General features: G+C 35.3%; 3 protein-coding genes across 5 annotated transcripts; 2 read left to right on the plus strand and 1 right to left on the minus strand.

Annotated features, from left to right (window-relative positions):
- Positions 1–415: 415 nt before the first annotated feature.
- Positions 416–6184, plus strand: LOC143340445 (uncharacterized). Its single transcript, XM_076762393.1, has 2 exons — positions 416–641; positions 5000–6184. Exons 1-2 carry the CDS (start codon positions 524–526, stop codon positions 5341–5343), a joined length of 462 nt encoding a protein of 153 aa, XP_076618508.1. The 5' UTR covers positions 416–523; the 3' UTR covers positions 5344–6184.
- A 4960-nt stretch (positions 6185–11144) lies between these two features.
- Positions 11145–13311, plus strand: LOC143352068 (myotrophin homolog). Of its 2 annotated transcripts, none has more exons than XM_076784274.1 (3): positions 11145–11357; positions 11607–11717; positions 12450–13311. In XM_076784274.1, exons 1-3 carry the CDS (start codon positions 11283–11285, stop codon positions 12624–12626), a joined length of 363 nt encoding a protein of 120 aa, XP_076640389.1. In that variant the 5' UTR covers positions 11145–11282; the 3' UTR covers positions 12627–13311. The 2 variants fall into 2 exon arrangements, with proteins under 2 accessions (XP_076640389.1, XP_076640390.1); XM_076784275.1 differs by having other exon boundaries at positions 11145–11351.
- A 436-nt stretch (positions 13312–13747) lies between these two features.
- Egg (SET domain bifurcated histone lysine methyltransferase eggless) lies at positions 13748–19414 on the minus strand. Of its 2 annotated transcripts, XM_076784268.1 has the most exons (15): positions 18621–19414; positions 18133–18364; positions 17902–18031; positions 17646–17789; positions 17447–17571; positions 17210–17365; positions 16895–17124; positions 16417–16825; positions 16105–16341; positions 15655–15999; positions 15411–15578; positions 15005–15313; positions 14649–14914; positions 14236–14563; positions 13748–14120 (listed from the first exon to the last, which is right to left on the minus strand). In XM_076784268.1, the coding sequence occupies exons 2-15, from the start codon at positions 18361–18363 to the stop codon at positions 13914–13916; spliced, it is 3285 nt and encodes a 1094-aa protein (XP_076640383.1). In that variant the 5' UTR covers position 18364; positions 18621–19414; the 3' UTR covers positions 13748–13913. The 2 variants fall into 2 exon arrangements, with proteins under 2 accessions (XP_076640383.1, XP_076640382.1); XM_076784267.1 differs by having other exon boundaries at positions 17210–17571.
- Positions 19415–19462: the final 48 nt, after the last annotated feature.

The raw sequence follows: 19462 nt of genomic DNA on the forward strand, positions 1-19462 counted from the left end.
TATAAAAATTAAATACAATAGTTTTTTATGCATCTTTCCTCGAGTAGTGCGACCAAGTTTCCCTCTTATAGTGTACGTACATACGCGTGATCGGCGAGGAGCTCGAGCGTCAAACGCGAACGATACTTTGGTGACTGGTGGTTCAAAAGGTGAGAGCGGTGTGGCTAGATTTAGCATAATTGAGTGCATCGATGACGACATTAGCAACGACGAATTTCCTTTAACGCTGAACGGAGTAGTGCTCCATACTTCGCGCAAATTCGGACAATCGAGAAAGAAGGCGAGTGTGAGCCTTTCCTTCGTGCTCTTGCAACAGCTGAAATCCGACCTCGCGACAATCGGCATGTGAGAGACCATAATGTCTGGTGGGGACTGCAGGACCCCGCCCCGTAGACAGCTATAAAATGCCCGTACGAGAATCGGACCCAACCAGTCTTAATCGGTACACGAAGGCCCTTTTTTTACCTTCCTTCTTCGATAGGCTCGGTTTTGATATCCTCCCTCTCCACATCATCCTGAGACCATGAAGCTCATCCCGATCTTGTTGCTTGTCGTCGGGGTCGTCTTTGCCGCCGAAGAGAAGAAGGAGGAAGAACGTCCTAAAACATTTAGAAGGCTCATTCCAGCCGATGTTCTTCGCGGTGAGTCTTCATTTTCAAAATTCTATCACCTCTAGTTTAGGTCTTGTCGTCAATCCCTTCGCCGGTAGACTATAACGCAATTATAGTACCGTTAAGTTTTTTTCCGTTAGGGATGTTGTAACGTATTAATCCCGTTGATCACATGACGTTGCAATTGCAGTTTTTCTTCCTACACAAGTTTAAGTAATTCAGTTCACGAACGATAAGTTTTAAACTTCGCAAAATTGTACAATATTCCGTGAATCTATCCTAAATTTTGTAGAAGAAAGAACATGACATGCAACAGATAATTTTCAAGAATAAGTATCACGATACACAGTGCAATTCTAGTGTATTTATATTCATGCACATTTTTTACACAATTTTCATCCGACAAACCGATCGTCAGAGCGAAATAGTTTCATCGAATCGAAAGAAGCGCGCGTACGCAAGAGTTTCGAAAGTAGGACGATTTTGACCACTTCAGACAGAATTTTAATAGAAATTATATTGCAAATATAATACAGTAGAAACCCCTTGGATTCGAATACCAATTATCTGAATATTTTACTATTCGAGCACTCTATGTCTACGAATAGTTTACCAGTTCTGTAACATAGTAAAAATGTGCTTAAGCATAGTTTCAATAATTCTGGATGCAAATGCTGTTCCTCCAGTTTTCCCATTCACAATTAAAAGAGAGCCTTGAAACGAGACTCTTTTTACCTCGTGCTCCACCATTGTGCTTGGCAGTCATCTCGTCGCGTTGTTTATCGAACCGAGACTGTTTCTAAGACAAATGGTCACATTCTTCTCTTTTTTCTCTCGAAGAAACGACGATTGTTCTCGGTGACAGGCGTGTCCGTCGACTTGTAAATCTTGATTAGTTGTTGCGTACAATTTGGGCGGACATGCGTGCAGATAAATAGGGAACAATGGTCGCAGCCAAGATCACCGGAACCGCGTGAAAGTTTTATAGTGTAACTCTCGCTCTTCTTGACCATATCCCACAACCAGGTTCGCTTCGTTTTCTCGCATGATTTTTCTTTATACGGCACGCCCTGCATCGGTCGAATGCGGCTCCGTCTTCAAGGTAAATTACCTTTTACGAAATCAGCGCCCGTAATCTGCAATTAATCGCATTACGAGACGCTAAACTGTGTCTTTTGTAGATTCGAGGTCGATCGCTCGATACGAAACAGTGTCAATTCCCAAGAACAAAATTCCACGTTCCTTATAAAAGAAATTTACACTTGCTTCAACTGACCGCCAGATTATTAGCAGCGACGACGCGTCGACTGCATAATGTGCATACAAGTGTGCAACGGAATAGAAATGGAATTGACGCATCTTATCTTACGGAAATCGTAAGCCAATAAACTCACGTAGCACAGTTATTACACTTTACATTGGTTATCGCGGGCAATTATTATTAATGGTTAAAGTTCCATTATTTTTCAAATAGTGAACAGATTATCACAGTGAATTTTATCGCACCTATTTTTGTTAATTTTTACTATTATCAAAAAATATATTTAAATTATTACGACTATACTTGTATTGCTTGTTGAATTCGTTCAGGTTCAAGTTTTATGTCGCAGTCAGTTAATATAAACACACTTGTTATGTATTTTTAAGCCCACTATCCTGCGTGGCGCAACGAAGGATATCTTCTCGATCGGTTGTCAATGTGTTAATAGTGTCCTTGTTGATTCTGATTCATACGATATCATGGATCAGGCCCCAGGCAACGTGACCCAGATACTCCCTAGATTTTGCTCCGAACCTAGATTCCGCTGAATAATCGAATTGCTCATGATCAGTCGTTTTAAATCCGAACACGGTGTTACGTACTTACTTTTATGTACGTTGTCGCGTGTCCAGGGCAATGTTCGAACACTGAGGACACGCTATTTATACGCACGCGGAATAAGGATAACGAGACAACATTGCATTACGAAATTCGAACAATAGAAAAGATCTGATACAACACAAAGATGGGCATAGCGTTCCTCGATCATTAGATAAATTATCAAACCAATATATCGCAACTTATTTGTAACATCGTGATATTAATCGTTGGAATAGGCTTCAATTAATGGGTGGTTTATCAGTGGATACTTAAAAGATTATTCGTGAAACGGTTCATTCGTTTTCATCGAAGTTAAGTTTCTTAGTCACGAACGTTTGGGTGTTCTCGTTTCAGAACAGGATGATCGCAGAAAGTAGAACCCTGGGCTGGGTCGTCCGCGATGAAAGTGTGCCCCGAATGAAAATTCGTTGTGAAAGATGATTGCACGTTTTCGTTGGTAAATTTTCAAACGAATCGTTTACCCTTCGATTATCCTATGTCGTGCAATTCATGATTACACGTTGCACTAGCGACTGCTTTATCTCCTGACTAATTCGCCGTAACAGAAGTCTCTCTAAATGAGACACGCACGACTGCCCCGCGATAAATAACACGTTATTACGGAGAAACATTAGACACTTGTCGATACGACAGCCTGTGTATTTGTTACTCGAATAGATGAACGATAAGAGGTATAATTATCCCTTACCACAAACTTCTACTTAATTAATTGGATTTCAAATTTAGCGTAGAAGCTTAACTTTTCGTGAGAAATAAAGCGAACAAACGTAACATTACACCTACTGACATGAAAGCTAATCCTTGCAAGCAGACGAATCTTAATGTCGGTGAAAGTCTAGAAGTCCGCTATGAATCATGTTCTACCGCTTCCTGAAATGGTTTTCTTCCCAATTATGTAGTGACGTTTATTTCACCAGCGTTACAATTAATTTACAGCTGCTCATTTTATGTTAAAACGCTTTTAAAATAAATCATACCGGCAGGTTACACGCACACGTGTATGAGTTTAATAAATTATCATGTCGATTTCAACGTTTTTGCCTTTTACCGCGTCACCGTTAGATTACTTTTTCTTGCCGCTGCAATTTTACAATGTTATTAATAAAATTACTCAGCGAAACGTGGAATCGTGTGTCTGACCCTTTCTCTTTTCGAGAGGCTGGTTTCTCGGCATACAGACAGTACAATACTCTCTCATCGCGATTTGTGTGTTCAGAAATTAATTAGCATCAATTGCATTTGATAAGGCGATTTTTTCACCGTAGTAAACGTGTTGTAGTACTTACAGTTTTCGAAAGAAAAGTGTTACGGTGTTGAATACGTACTCCAAGGTTCATCTAGAATGTCCGACCATCTGACACGAAACTTCTCGAACTACTTTCTTGGGATCCAGGTGTCCCGCAAGAACTGGTACCATAAACCGCAGTATCTATAGAGTTGGCGTGAACGTCCATCACATAAAACCTTCGGTGTAACGATGGCATTGAGAGAACTGTAACAAACACGTCACTACTTAAATAAATCACCTCCTATCTTTTACACTGAATTAAGATAAATGTGTAAAAAGGAAATATGTATTCATGTTACACGAAACAGTTGGATGACCTCTTTTTTAGACAGTACAGTAATTCAAGTACACTATTCTCCAAGTATATTCAACGATATGTTGGAGTATCCCCGATGTTCATTATTTACTAATTAGTCAAATGGTTTGACCGAGTGATTTTAATTATTTCAACCAATATAACCGTACCTTTTGTTGAATATTCACGTCGTTGTTTCCGTAATCAACGAGCTTGTGAATTTTAAACTAAAGGAAAAGAAACATTCGAAGCATATCAATCGATTCAATCGGAGTTAGCGAATAATTGCACAAGTGGTAACTCGATGTGGCAGTGAAGGTGTTTCTCCTTGAGGTTTTCAATTCGCAAATTACCGTCAACGAAACTTCTCCGTCGTGTCTATAATACATTAGGACGCGTTACAGTAGAATTCCCTTTTCTGCGACGTCTCTGTATGGGTACATCGAAAGGCATGACGATGCTGATTAAAACAGTTTTACTGCAGCACATAGGTATGTATATACATTAGAAAGTAACAACACCTTTCACGAGTGCATAGGTATACATGTATATATATGTGGCTAATGCACTGAATTTACGAGATCTTCCGGGTAGTGGACATCTAGTTATTTCTAACAGATGAACCAAAAGATATCGATACCGTTTCCAAAATGAAAAACCCCGTTAAGTTGTGGTATGTTTTGCTACATAAATATCATTACATTACGTAATTATGTATTGGATTCCAGTTTGTGCAATGTACTAATCCGATACTTCCTTTACGTAACATATTTGATGTAATTCGGAAACATGTTCTCCATATACTACAAGCCAGTTTACTGTTAGGATGAATCCACACACAATGTTATCGTATCGATACAGTGGTGTTTTTCGAACGATTGTTTATGATTATTCATGACACATATATGTATGTTTTGTTATAGATTTTCCTGGCGTATGTTTCGCTTCTACAAAATGTGCAACCATTGAACCAATGAAATCATGGGATCTGGCACCGTTCTGCGGTCGTTCCACTTGCGTACCAGAAGATGACAATTCTGGTCGCCTGTTCGAGCTTGTAGAGGATTGCGGACCTCTTCCGAAAGCCAACCCGAAATGCAAGCTTTCGGAGAAAACCAACAAGACAGCACCATTCCCAGAATGCTGTCCGCAATTTGAATGCGAGGAAGGAGCGAAACTCGAATACCCGGAAATCCCAACTTTGCCACCACCCACGGAAATCGTGGAGACCGAGAAGTCTCCGAAAACGGCTCCAGCGAAAGCTTAATACTGGACATAACATTTGGCCTCTACGAATCTAACTAAACAGTCAATTGAATAACAAAAATATTACTCGATTTCATGTTAGATCGTGATTTTGACACAAAGATATCCTCTACTGTTTTATTATATCGTTTTCCTATCGATTTCTAGTTAACGCGGTATTTTATATAATTTATATGACAATATGGGTTTCGGTTTTCTTTCACAATACATATTACGAATACCGCAACAATTTTACAAATATTCATCCTCTAGAATCTCTAGAGGAAATTCAAAATTAACTGGAACAGAAAAATACTAATCTGTTGGGAATTTAAGAGAGTAAAAGATTAAACAAAATTTGGCGCCATTGGAAAAGTAATCGTAGTTGAAGACAATATATGTAAAAAGAAAAGAGGAAGAAAGATTGTAACGTTGTAATAACAATGCATACCTATATCCAAGAAAACATTTCAAGGAGGCCACATAACAACTTCCTGTTACCTTTCAACGTGATTTGACTTCACGCGAGATTAAAATTACGTTGTATATAATTGATGTACTTCCATTTTTAAAGTCGATACACAATTCTGCAGAAACAAGCAGAAAAATAAAAATACAACAGCAATATTATCGTTAATGTTAGCGAATCAGCGTCGTTTTACAGCATTGTGTCTATTCAGTCTCCTAGTCCCGGAAATGAGATTTAAATGCTATCGTTTGTTCTTAATTTCGGTTGCAACAATTTTACCCCATAGAGAACTAATTTTCGTTTTTTTTCTGGAAATAGACAGTTCTGCGTATGTAATGTAAAAACATGTGTGATTGTAATTATATGTAATTAAATAAATATCTATTTAATTAAACACTCGTCTCATTAATACACATCATATGAAGATCCGCTACACGGTTCAGCATCGCGCCGCGTCGCGTCTCCTACAATTTAGCTTCATTTAGCTAATGGCAGCGAATTAAAAATAATTTCTTAAAATATCTGATAAAATTGTTAATAATAGCAACACTATACGCCATGTAAGGAAAGAAAGATTTTTCTACGTTGCTTAACCTTACCGATTTCTGTAATTCAATTGACCACTGGTTTTTTTATCCGATCGTACGCAAGTAAAGGGGTAGTTCCCTCATGGAATCAGTCTGCCATCAGACCACCTTTATGCTTTATTTAGAACCTGGAATAGTTAGGATGGTAACTTCCTCTTTGAACTGAAAGTTAAGTTGTTAAGTAATGTTTAAACGAAGACTAAAATTGGGCATAAGTAATGAAACTACAGACGAGGTATACGAGTAGACCTTTCACCCTATACATATATTTTTTCGGCCCATTTTTCTGGGGCTCTAGAGCCCCATTACTATTTTCGTGTCATTCGCAACATTACCAACAGATTTAGAAATGAATTTCAATCACTTCCCCATAGTCAACTCGCATGTGTATATACCCATGTATACCTATTACACATAAACGAGGTAAAGAATAGACCTATCGTTAGTGGGATGAACGCTATCGCTGTACGAGTATCTTATAACATGAGATACACTCTTCCAAAGTGGAACAAAATGTTAAAAAGATCGTGCATCAAACTGTAAGGGGATCCTCGTAAGAAGGCTTTGATCTTCGTAATAGTTTTAATGGATCGATGATCAACAATGACTAACTTATGGTCACTGGTGGTCAACAGTGAGGTGGACATCTAGGTCAGCAGTCCAGTGAAGATCCAAAAATGGTCAAGAGGTGGGACCAATCGAAATAGTATTGTTCTCTAGACCAAACGGTTCTTAACTCTTCACGTTGACACTGTCTCCCCACTCTTCGATTTCCCCACTCGAAGACTACCGCTGGACAAATTCTTCAGTACCCCTGGAGCATCCAGGGGGAACGGGTCTCGCGGGCCTACGCCAGGCCGTTCGTGGAGCGCTGACCACTGGGGACCAGGAGTGACCAGGACTGACCAGGACTGACCAGGACTGACCAGGACTGACCAGGACTGACCAGGACTGACCAGAACTGACCACTACTGACCAGTACTGACCAGCGCAGATCCGACTACTGACCACTACTGACCACTACTGACCAGTGCCGGACCGTGATGACCACTGGTAAGAATTATTTAAAATTGCTCTCCCCACTTCTATTTTGTCGTTCAATACCAATTGAACGTTATGGAACTGTTCATCGCTTTTGCTAAATTACGAATCGTTTCTTATGTTACAGCTGGACCTTTGGTGCTTCCTTGGTAATGGTAACTAATGCTCAACAAGTAGTAAGTTCACTTTACTTGTTTATGTTATTATTACAGAATTGACCAGTTTATTTTATTTGTTTGGTCATAATTTAATGTTGTTTGACTGTCCGGTTTCATCTGATTACTATGTTTTCTTCCTCTATTTCTACTACTGTCTTGGTTTTTGAATTGGCATGGTTGTGTCGAATCATATACCATTTTTGTTTCCATATTGTTTTATGAATTTTGATGTCAATAATTAGAATAAGATTTTTATTCTTGTTCTATCTCGCCAAGGTATTTTATTTAATTCTTGATTTTTCTTGATTTTCAATTCTGTTCAATCTTTGTTTCTGTTCGTCTTCGTTTGTATGGTTCTTCAGATAATTTTTGTAATCGTTTGCTGTTTTACTTCGACATTATTCCATGAATTGTTATCTCTCGTTACGCAAGTATAGGTAGAATACTTTGTTTCTATCATGTAGATTTTGTACATTTCCTTAAGTAGGTCTAGCATCGAGAATCTTATAGATTCTCACTTTTAGGTACATTAGCACGACAAATTATTCCATCGCTTCGTTTAGTTTGCATGGTGATTATTAAATTTCCTTTCGTATGTCACTAATATGTGTATCAATTTTAGTTTCAGATTATTCGCAGGGACATCGAGGGAGTACGCCACATCCGCCGAGGGACATTTAATTCTAAGTCGGTTAGACTTAAGCTTCGTCGCGAATCTTAAAATTAACGTCGAAGATTTCTTTATTGTACATATTTTCGCGTTTTACCAAGCAATTATTCAATAAGTAGCTTCTCGTTTTCTCGTTCCCTCGTTCCTAGCTTCGGTCACCGCTGTTTCATCGATTGAAACATGTGATCGGCCGTGTATCTGGTCCGAAAGATCTAATCGCCTTCCCTTGGTAAGCTTGGTTGAGGGAAAACGGCACTTCGCTGGAAGGTGTGGAGTTTCCGTATTCTGCGGAAACGCATACCTTCCAGCGGAAGTCGACTCTGTCTCAGGTACTCTCTCTTTGTCAGACAACCTAAGTCGGGTCCTTCGGGCTCCCGGCGGGTTGCGTTGGAGAAATGGAGACCTCGATTCGGGGTTGCAGTTATCTGTTTTCTTGTTGAGATCGAGTTAGCAAGGGCAGTAGGTTCGATCCTCGGATCCGCTGCACGGTTCAGCATCGCGTCGTGTCGCGTCGCGTATCCCACGATTTAGCTTCATCCCTCTTTTTAACCACATAATTGCTTGGTACAACTAAATCAAGGAACTTTGTTTCCTTCTATCGTCCGAATTTTAGCTTCAACTTGACTAGACTTGAGCTTCGACGTTAATTTTAAGTCTCTAGTGTATCTGCGTATGCCAAGTAATTATTTAACTAGTAGCTTCTCTCGACTCGTTCTCTCGTTTCTTGCTTCGGTCACCACTGTTTCGTCGAACGAAACATGTGATCGGCCGTCCAGTTTGTCCGAAAGATCTAGTCGCCTGCCAATGATAGATCGATTTCTAGAAATAGAAATCAATCTACCAAGGGTAGTGTTGATTCGATCCGAAGATCTGCCGCACGGTTCAGCATCGCGTCGCGTCGCGTCTCCAACAATTTAGCTTCATCCCTTTTTAAACAAAATAATTACTTGGTATTTAGACTTAAGTCTTTAGTGTAGTCGCGTGTCCTGCCAAGTAATTATGTAACAAGTAGCTTCTCTTTCACTCGTCTCCCGTCCCCTCCGATCACCACTGCTTCCATGTAGAAAGCAAGTGATCGGCCGATTAGCTGGTCCGAAGGGTCAGTTGCCGTCCTCTAGTGAGACGATCCAAGGGAAAGGGTATTTCGGCCGCAGAGGGGATCAGGGACTGTTCCTGTCTACGGTAGCCCCGACTCAGGATCCCTCTCTCTGTCAGACATCCCGAGTTGGGTCCATTTGGCTCCCAACAGGATGCTTGGGGGAAATGGGGAACCCGTGTCGGGTGCGTCGATTCCCTTACCCTTCGATCGGACTTGCCAAGAGGCAACGAGCTGACCCTTTTGACCTCGCTATTCGGTTCGCGTCTCTCGTTCCTTGCACTATTGCATGGTGCATCGCGTCGTATCGCGTCGCGTCACCCACGATATAGCTTCGTCCCTCTTTTAAACAAAATAATTACTTGACATGACTAATCTAGTTTCTAAGGATGTGAAAGAGAGATCGATGGAACTTGGATTCCATCTATCTCCCTTCGGGTCTCCACTCGCAGCAACCTCCACGTGGTGAGACCTGGTAATCGGTGTCACCCACGATAGAAAAGTTATTCTTCGTGGGTGACACCGAGCTAATGGCTGCGAATTAAAAATAATTTCTTAAAATATCTGATAAAATTGTTAATAATAGCAACTCTATACGTCATATAAGGAAAGAAAGATTTTTCTACGTTAATTAACCTTACCGATTTCTGTAATTCAATTGACCACTGGTTTTTTTATCCGATCGTACGTAAGTAGAGGGGCAGTTCCCTCATGACATCAGTCTGCCATCTGGTAACATTGCCTCGGACTACCTTTATGCTTTATTTAGAACTTGAAACGGTTAGGATGGTAACTTCCTCTTTTGAAGACTGAAATTAGGCATAAGTAATGCTATCAACTAACTATTGTTTCTGCAAGTTTATAAGACTGATTTTGATTATAGCAATTAAATTGTAACATAAGCCAACCTAAAATGCTTAAGACTGATTAATAACTTTCTTCAAAAAAACAATATGTCTTTTTTTATTTCATAATGTTTCTGTCTCTTTTATTTCTTCGTGTTCCGCTTTTAAAACAAAAGAGACAGTCTCATAAGCAGGAAGACCTTAACAGGTCTACCCTATGACGATTACTATAGTAAAAGGGATTCTAATCTAACCATATAAAAAACATTTAAAAATAAATTTTTGCATTATCAAAAATGTTAAAAGTTTCTTTAACGACGCCTCTATCAACTAGATACATACATGAATAGAAAGAACTTGAATAAAAGCTAAGATTTAAATAATAGTCGAGTTCTCACCTTCAATGGTTTCATATGGCTACAGTTCAAACACCGATTGTTTTATGAAAAAAATTTGTAATGAAGTATCAAACTCTATTGTATCAGCCTTTTTATTTGTATCGTAAATAGACGAGCGAAGATTTAGTTTTATTGTTACATATGCATATATGTTGCCAGCACGGAAAAATTCTTCCAGCAAAATTCGCTATGCCTAGAACCAAATTTAATGGACGTGAGTGCAAGCATAGTGACCAGATGGGCCACCTTTTTGCGCATGCGCATCGAAAATGGTTTCAGCAAAGTAGTAAAATCGAATAAAAGAGGGTATCGTATGGCCCAGTGTGTGATTAGATTAGAAAATGATATGAATTTTTGTGGAAAATGAATAGAAAAATTCCAAAAGAGAGACAAATATTGAAATAACTGTTGTAACATATCAGTTTACCACGAAATTCATTACATGAACACAATGGACTACGTTCATAACACAACAATGTTACGCGGTTGACTCGCATGTTGGGGGTCCACTAGACTTTACACCCTCAACATAAGCTAAGCACACCGCTGTTTTCCAATGCGCATGAGTGAAAAAGGCGGCTCATCTGGTCACTATGTATGCTACGAGCGTGAACTGGTTAAAATAAACGTTGATAAACGTGGTTGTTCGAAAGACTGTGTTTTCTATACAAGAATCTTCCAGTAACCCATAACAAAAATGAGTGAACTCGTTTGGGGAATAAAAAATGGTGATTTGGAGCAAGTGCGGGATATCGTTGAAAATAAGGCAAATGTAAGATGTTAAACCACCTCCTTTCTTTCATCTGCGTTTTGATTGTCGGCTAATTAGAGACGTCACTGTGATACCTTTCTTAGTATTTATTACTGCATTAATCTTTGTATTATTTGTTCTAAATGAAAAATTATCGTTAATAGATTAAAATAACAGTTGTAAAAATTATTTATACATTCATTCTAAATGAAAAATATATTTTTTCCTGATTAAACGTATATTCAGTTATAAATCTGTTTTTATTGATAGGATATTGACGTTAATCAAATGATTGATGGAAGAACACCACTGCACTATGCAGCCGATTATGGTCAAAGTGAAGTGATCAGATACCTTTTGGAAAAGGGTGCAAATGTTAATGTAAGTATATTCTAACTGTTAGATTAGTACATGCCATAGAAACATAAAAGTCATTTAATTTTTACAAAAATCCTTGCATGAACTAATCAAAGTACAGATTAAATTATTTACTTATGTCAGTGATTTCCAAATTTTTTGAAAGGTATTCCACTAAAGACAAATATCTGTTCAAGATATGTAGAATAAAAAATTTGTATTTTATTTATTTTAATTAAATAAAACAGTAATATCCTTAGCTATTAAATATAGTATAATGGAATAATAAAAATGAGTGCTCCATTATACTGATAAATCTTATACTTTGAACAAAACTATTATTTTTTATTTTAATTTAATGAAATTCTTTACTTATTGAATATAAAAAACAAATTAAAAAGAACCTCTAGTTACTAGATACACAAAAAATATATTCTTACAGTTGTCAAGTCCTGAATGTAAATGTATTAATATACAAAGAGATGTGTAAATTGTCTACATTTTTTGTTGTACTTCCTTAGAATTGTAAAGTGGCTTCTTAGGGTTTACAACAACTAGTTTGGAAAACACTGACTTATGTCTGTATCTGTTTTATATTTTCTTCACAATATGCAACTTTAATTCATTATCTTTTTTCTTAAGAAATCATATTTGTTTTCATGTAAATTTAAGTTAGAAATAAAACAGTATCTTTATGATATATATGCAAAAGTATCATATAAACTATACAAATGCAGACAACATATTTATGTACAGGCTACAGATAAGCATGGTATAACAACATTATTAGCAGCAATTTGGGAAGGACATACAAATTGTGTGAAATTATTATTAGAAAAGGGAGCTAAATCAGATGGATTAACACCACATGGAATCAGTTACTTGGATGCTGCTGAAAAAGAAGAGATCAAATGGCTGCTTAAACTTCACTAACATAAAGCCAAACAGGATACAGAGCGATAATTTTGTTATTTTAGTATTTTAATGTTCCTCATAGGAGTATTACAATTGCTTTGTCTTAATTTCTTGCATATGACTAGACTATCATATTTATGCACTTTAAATTAAAAAAATATAGATACACGAATGTAGTTTTATAATAATATATTGCACATCTGGAGCATATAATCATGAACTCATATTCTTACATGGTTATTCTTAGGGATGCAAAGTATCTATAATTTCAGCTTTAAAGTAGTATATCATACAAGTTCTTTTATAAAACCAACAGGAACAAATTTATTTTTAAAGCATGTAACTACATATAGCAAAAAATATTTTGATACATTCGTAAGAAGCAGCATCATATTTTAAATATGTGTTATTAATTTATGTATGTTACGAATTTTTTTGTACATTTTTTATGAACTACAATCGAAACAATAATTCCGCTTTATTTTAATATTTTTGCGAGAAAGTTATTATAAATATACAAAATACTAAATACTCGATACGAGATATACTTACATAATTTAACTGAGTTTCAAGAAAGACATGTATAAATTATAGAATGAGTTTAAAGAGCTATCTTTATGGTACTAATTACCTGACATGTCGTAAGAGATTTTAAAGGTGTACAATAATCAAAAATAATAAGCCAATGCATCATTGTTATGTATGCTGTTGTATTTTATTAAACCCGAATTTATCATTTATTTATTATTCCATCGAACATTGGAGTTTTAATAATTAGTGAAATTTCCAAATATCAATAAGTCTTCTTATATGCCAAAATTTATTTATTCAATGTCAATTACTAAACACACGAAGACTGTATTACATTTGATGGTCCTATGATATACATCTTTACAGAAATCTTATGCGTTTTATAGATACATAAAATGTATTATATGTAGCATATTAAAATTTTCTCAAGTAGATACTTTACAATTTCTAAAATGTAATACAGTTTATTTCATTCCACAGGTCTATTTCATCTTGTAAACTAATTTATATTTTAATAAATAAAAAATATAACAGGAAAATGAAAAAAATTTCTTTATAAATTTTATGCTTTTAAGTGAAATATTTGCATTTGTATTACAATTGCATGCCAAATAAATTGTCAATATTAATAAAAAATAATTAAGTATAAACATATCTTTTAATAATAAACGATGTACTTTTATTTAATATTGTAGAATGTATATTTAAAAAAAAGGGAACTAAATACGTTTATAAATCCTAATTTTATTATTCCTGTATAAAGTACCTCATACATTACAAAAGTCGACCCCTGCAATTAGACGCGCCACATTTGCATATAATAACTTTACCCGGTATACTTCCGACGTCATAGCTGTAATTCCATGTCAATTCTTGACCTGCTCTAATATAATTTAAAGCAAAAAATGCCACCCAAGGAAATCTTACATCATGTGTGTCAACAAATACATTTTGAACGAAAACGTTTGGATCACAAGAATGCTAAAATATCGCCAACAAAATTATTTTGAATTTATACTTATAATTTACTGTTCATCGAATTGCTCATTAACGTTTATATTTTAAGATAAAATTTGATACATTATATTTTACTTACATTTAGATAGCGTCCAATATTTCCAGTTGTTTTAGCATCCATTATATAAACAGCCTCATCCTCTCCAAAGAAATCTCTTACTGACTTAAATGTAGGTCTTTCTAATTGTGCTGGTTCTACTGTTGGATCGAATCTACTTGGTTCACGTCTACCGCTTCTGTTTTCTTCTTCATCGCTTATTGTGATTGTATCTTGATCATTCGGACGGGTTTCATTTATAGAAGGTTTCATGAGATTTTCAGAATTTTTAGTACTACTTCCGTCTTCGCTATTTTCTTCGGATCCGTCATGGTTAGGTTCATCTCGTTTTCGTTTCCTAAGCCGTTTCCTAAAGCATTACAGCATTGTATTTTATTAAAATACGAAAAAGGTTTGTACTCGTTAGATAATATTATTAATCTTTTTTTACTTACCTGATAGACGAAGGTTCCGTGGAATCTACATTAAAATTGACATATTTAGTAATATCAAAGTCTTCATCTGAATCATTACCATTTGTTTTCGTATTATCTTCATCATCACTTGTAATAGATTTCTTTTTATCTTCTGGAGTAGACAATGGCATTTCTGGCTCAAGAACATCGCTTTCGTAACCTTCCTTAATTCCTTCTACTACTTCAACATAATCCAATTCAGCAAGATATTCATCTCCATAATTTTTACCACCTTCGTTAGCTCCCTATAGTATGAACAAATATTAAAATGTTAGTATCTTTTTGTTTAATATATACCATTAATAATAGTTGATATTATATTTTTTGACAATTACCTGTTCTGTAAGTAATCTACCAGCATATATACAAATAAAAGATCCAAGAGGAATATCATTTAGACATCTTATGCCCCAACCACGAGGAGCCGTTTTGAATACTTGTAACTTTAATGTTAACGGATGTTGCACTACTCTATTGAGACAAGTTTTTATGGCACATTTACACCCTGAATTACATTCGTAAATTCCAGTAGTTACTGGTTCTGGTAAACGTTTATACACGTAACCAACAGATGTGTTAGGTACTCTTCCTCCAAGAGTTGCACCTTGTATTGTTAATTGCCAACACTGACACTTTGTTTTGTCCTATAAAATAATAAAATAACATCGATAAAGCGAAATTTAAACAAGACTTGTATATAACTAGTAATAAATATATATTGTCTTAATTAAACAAGCATACTTCACAATCATCTACGCAATCACAACTACACAAGAAATTCGGATTTAAATTAAGATTTACGCCTTCCGTCGGTTCTCTTTGTGTACTGTATCGTATAGTATCTGGTTGAGTGTGATCTAATTCATTGACACATGGTATTGGTACATTTTCTACACCATAACTGAGATCCTTAAAATTGAAAACATAATTTAATTACATGATACAAACTATTAACAGAATTTTATAATGTACATTGTTTACTTACCTTTATATTAATGAAACACTTATCTAAGACGAACTCCGCTAAACAATGTACCCAATAATCAAAATCAAAAAGATCAACAGACATTGGACTACCTGTTTTACGAAGATACTGATGCAACTCTTCCATATTTCGTAGTCTAACACCACACGGTGCTTGATACAATGTAATTTTTTTGCCTTTAGGATATTTACAAAGTTGTCGGTTCCATCCACAAAGTAATGGTATTGAAAGAGGCGAATATCCTCTTAGATCATCAGGTGTAAAAGATATACCCTCAACGCATTGAGGACCACATTTATGTGAAACGAATTTCTTTGTCTGAATCTTATTTTGTGTTTGATAATACTGTAATAAATAGATAATATCATTTCAAATTATAAATCTTAATTCATAATTCATTTTCAATTTTTTTGCAAGAATTATTTTAATTGCTTTATACCACATGCTTACAACTATGCTATGCGAAGGTTTCGTTTCCGTAGTAGGATTATACGTATTTGTATCTACAATAGTTTGTTTTTTACTAGTACTCTTTCTAGCGACAGCACGTGTTTGTTGTGGTGCAATTGAAGTAATTACACTTGTACTTTCACTTATTGTAGGCGCCTGTTCTTTCTCTGCCTGAGAAATTCTTTCTTCTTCATTCTCTACATTAGATGTGTATTCCACGTAAGGTAAATTGCTTTTCTAAAATATTAGTAAATTTATCTTCTTCAGTATGATTCTTATAAAAGTATGATAGAAAATAAATGGTTTATATACATTAGAAATAACAGGAAGTCGATGTCGACTTGGTGTATTAACAGATGCATGATGACCTTGTTGCCTAGCATTGGCTTTTAAAAGTTCAAGATACAGTGGTCCTAATCTGGCAGAACCTCTATAGATCCATTCTGTCCTTCCATCAGCATCAAAATGCATTTGCACTAAACTTGCATCAACTTGTACTACCCTAGCAATCCACCACTTGCCATTCCATTCTGTTTTTACTACTTGTCCTGTTTGCAGCTTTACCATTGGTCTTTCAGGATATGTATCAATGTATTTTTTCACAAAATCTCGAGATTCATTAGGTATATCTTCCCAAACTTTGGAAGAAGATTCAGCAACTAAATAAATGTGTCCATGCTCCACATATTGAGCATACCCATCATCGAAGAATACCAAATACCTAATTATCAAAATTCAGCATTGTATTGGAACTAAATTTATATATTGAAATTTTATACAAACAATATACCTATATTTATTTGTAGCTTTTGGTGGTTCAGCTATAACGCCGCTATAAAAATTACTAGATGAAACATCTCGGAAAACTGCAACTACTCGTGTACCAACTGGGATTATCACCTGGCTAATTATAGCAGGTGCAGTTTGTTTGCCAAAAACAGACTTAATAACTGAATTATATTTTTTTTGCAATAACTTAACACGACAATGTAGGGGACTTTTTGAAACTACAGTTTGGACCTAATAAACAATAAATTAAATATTAAATAAATATTAAAGAATGAAACTATTTTGACAACATCTAAATAAAAGTTAATCTATTAACTTTTCCCTTAATCCATGGCATAAGTGGGTGCTTCATAATATATACAATGGCATCCACATCTATTTGTGGTCTTACAAGTGGTCCAGTTGGAGGTAAGTCCAATGCTATAACTTGTTTATTGTCTTGTTCAATAGGTAGAATCTCAGGTTGATTATCCTGTAATACAGCAGGTGAGACTCGTACTTGTGTAACTTTTTTTGTTGCTACCAATGAATAAGAAACATTGTCGTTAGATACATCGTCAATTTGAAGCTCTTGAAGCATCTGAATTTGTGGTCTGAACTCATCGTATAAACTATTGCGTAATGTGTCCATAGTACGCATCAAGTCTCTAACAGTTCTGTCCAAAACTTCATTTTCTTCTATTTCAGAAAATTATATTACGTTATTTTATTTTACTATATATAAATACATGTTTTGCAAAATAATAGTGTACCATTTATATTATCCAATTGCTCTTTTAATATATTGTGTGCTTCATTAATTTGATAGTCAACATCATACTTTGTAAGAATATTTTTTAATGTACTGTCTAACATTTCCTCCATACTAATAAGCATTTCATCAGGTAAATACTTTTCTGTAATTAAATACAATACAACTAATCAATAACTTAAACATATTGCATTTGATTGTGTGATTGAATGAGTCAAGGTTGTAATTGGTATCATGTAAGAAAATTTCAATCTCACCCTCATCATACAAGTCTTTCTTTTTTTCATCATCTGAATCATCACTGTCAGATATTTCTACTTCCATTGTATGATCCGGAAATTCACATTTCAATAATGGTTTGTGATCCACAAAAGCTGCGACTAATTGCTATGAAAATTAATAGCATGTTATAACTATTTAGTAGAGATCAATATTGTTGCAATAATACACTAAGAATATAAGAGAAGGTATTTTAAACAAAAATATACCTTTTGATGGTCTAATGCAGCACTAAAACATTTTTTGCAAATCATACGTTTTTTCTTCTTTTCTGTATTTACTCCATAAAAAGCACATGCAAATGAAGGTGCCGATCTCATGTCTGTTCCAGAACAACATTGAAAATTTATGCAAGTACTGTTATAAGTTTTAGGACTTTTATTCTCTTTCATATTATCCTCTATTGCTTCTTCATCTGATACAAGCTCAATAACTTCCATTCTATATAACATTGAGAACAGTATTATAATTCTTTTAACAACTTACATAAAAAAAGAAAAACAAAGTTTTGTTTATTTACAAGTACACAATTACATACAACGATATAGGTTATGAACACAAATTCAGTTAAAGGTTAGTTATTTGAAACATAAAATGATATAATTTATTAAAACAAATATTCTTCCGTTAATAATAAATGGCTAAATTTCTTTATACAAATTATATAACACATTTTTCTAACAAAACATATACCTACCTGACAGTATATCAAAATTGATTTATTTTCAGTTTATATAAAAATGTTTCAACATTTCATGTTGCAGTAACCCTACGCAATTAATTGTATCATTTCTTACTATAAATAAATTATGATTTCAAAATTTACTAAATGACACTTTTTTGCCGGATAAATCGATGTTCCCTACCGGAACAGTATGGTCCAGTGTAGCTAGATTTGGCATAATTGAGTGTACCGACGGCCATACTAGTAACGACGAATTTCCTTAGCATCTAACGGAGTCGTGGGAAAATCAAAAAAGAAGGCATACAATTTCGAATCTTGACTGCCCAAACATTTTTATAGCCCGACCTTTATAGGCACATATGTATAAACAAAAATTTTTGTTCTTATTCCTATGAATGAGTATATGTATACATATGTATGTTATTTATACGATTGAGCATAAACAGCTGAGAAAATTTATACTCAATATGTAAAGAATAGACTTTGCTCATGTTCATGTTCAAACGAACCAGAGTTGTTCGTTCTGATCGTTGTCTGCGAAAGATCTTCGCAAACCAGAATTCTCGACCCTGAATGGAACGAGTAATTATTTTTCTTATTCAGTAACATAGAGTAACCGAGTTCAGTAAAAGATGTTCAATCTCAGAGTTGTTCGTAACACGAAAAATATGATTTTATGGTCCTTGAAAGATCTCTCCAAACTAGAATTTGAATGCTGCGTAGGCGCCATTCTTCTCGCTTGACCATCTTCGAAAATCTTGATTGAATGTAAATCTTCAATGAAATTCTTACTCTCTCTTCTCGCTCCGCCTTGCTTGATGGTTAAGGGATGTCTGCCGCGGGTGCGTCAAGGG

This window comes from Colletes latitarsis, chromosome 3 (genome assembly GCF_051014445.1).
Source record: "Colletes latitarsis isolate SP2378_abdomen chromosome 3, iyColLati1, whole genome shotgun sequence".
Classification (NCBI taxonomy): domain Eukaryota; kingdom Metazoa; phylum Arthropoda; class Insecta; order Hymenoptera; family Colletidae; genus Colletes; species Colletes latitarsis.

What these genes read in the sequence shown, in the direction of transcription:
- Egg (XM_076784267.1), bottom strand. Translation starts at nt 18,363, where the DNA reads ATGGAAGTTATTGAGCTTGTATCAGATGAAGAAGCAATAGAGGATAAT. An exon ending in GACTTCCTGTTATTTCTAAT is followed by an intron (nt 16,342 to 16,416) that starts GTATATAAACCA and finishes CTAATATTTTAG; the next exon opens with AAAAGCAATTTACCTTACGT. An exon ending in AACCTTCGCATAGCATAGTT is followed by an intron (nt 16,000 to 16,104) that starts GTAAGCATGTGG and finishes TATTTATTACAG; the next exon opens with TATTATCAAACACAAAATAA.
- LOC143352068 (XM_076784274.1), top strand. Translation starts at nt 11,283, where the DNA reads ATGAGTGAACTCGTTTGGGGAATAAAAAATGGTGATTTGGAGCAAGTG. An exon ending in TCGTTGAAAATAAGGCAAAT is followed by an intron (nt 11,358 to 11,606) that starts GTAAGATGTTAA and finishes TTTTATTGATAG; the next exon opens with GATATTGACGTTAATCAAAT. An exon ending in AAAAGGGTGCAAATGTTAAT is followed by an intron (nt 11,718 to 12,449) that starts GTAAGTATATTC and finishes ATTTATGTACAG; the next exon opens with GCTACAGATAAGCATGGTAT.
- LOC143340445 (XM_076762393.1), top strand. Translation starts at nt 524, where the DNA reads ATGAAGCTCATCCCGATCTTGTTGCTTGTCGTCGGGGTCGTCTTTGCC. An exon ending in TCCAGCCGATGTTCTTCGCG is followed by an intron (nt 642 to 4,999) that starts GTGAGTCTTCAT and finishes GTTTTGTTATAG; the next exon opens with ATTTTCCTGGCGTATGTTTC.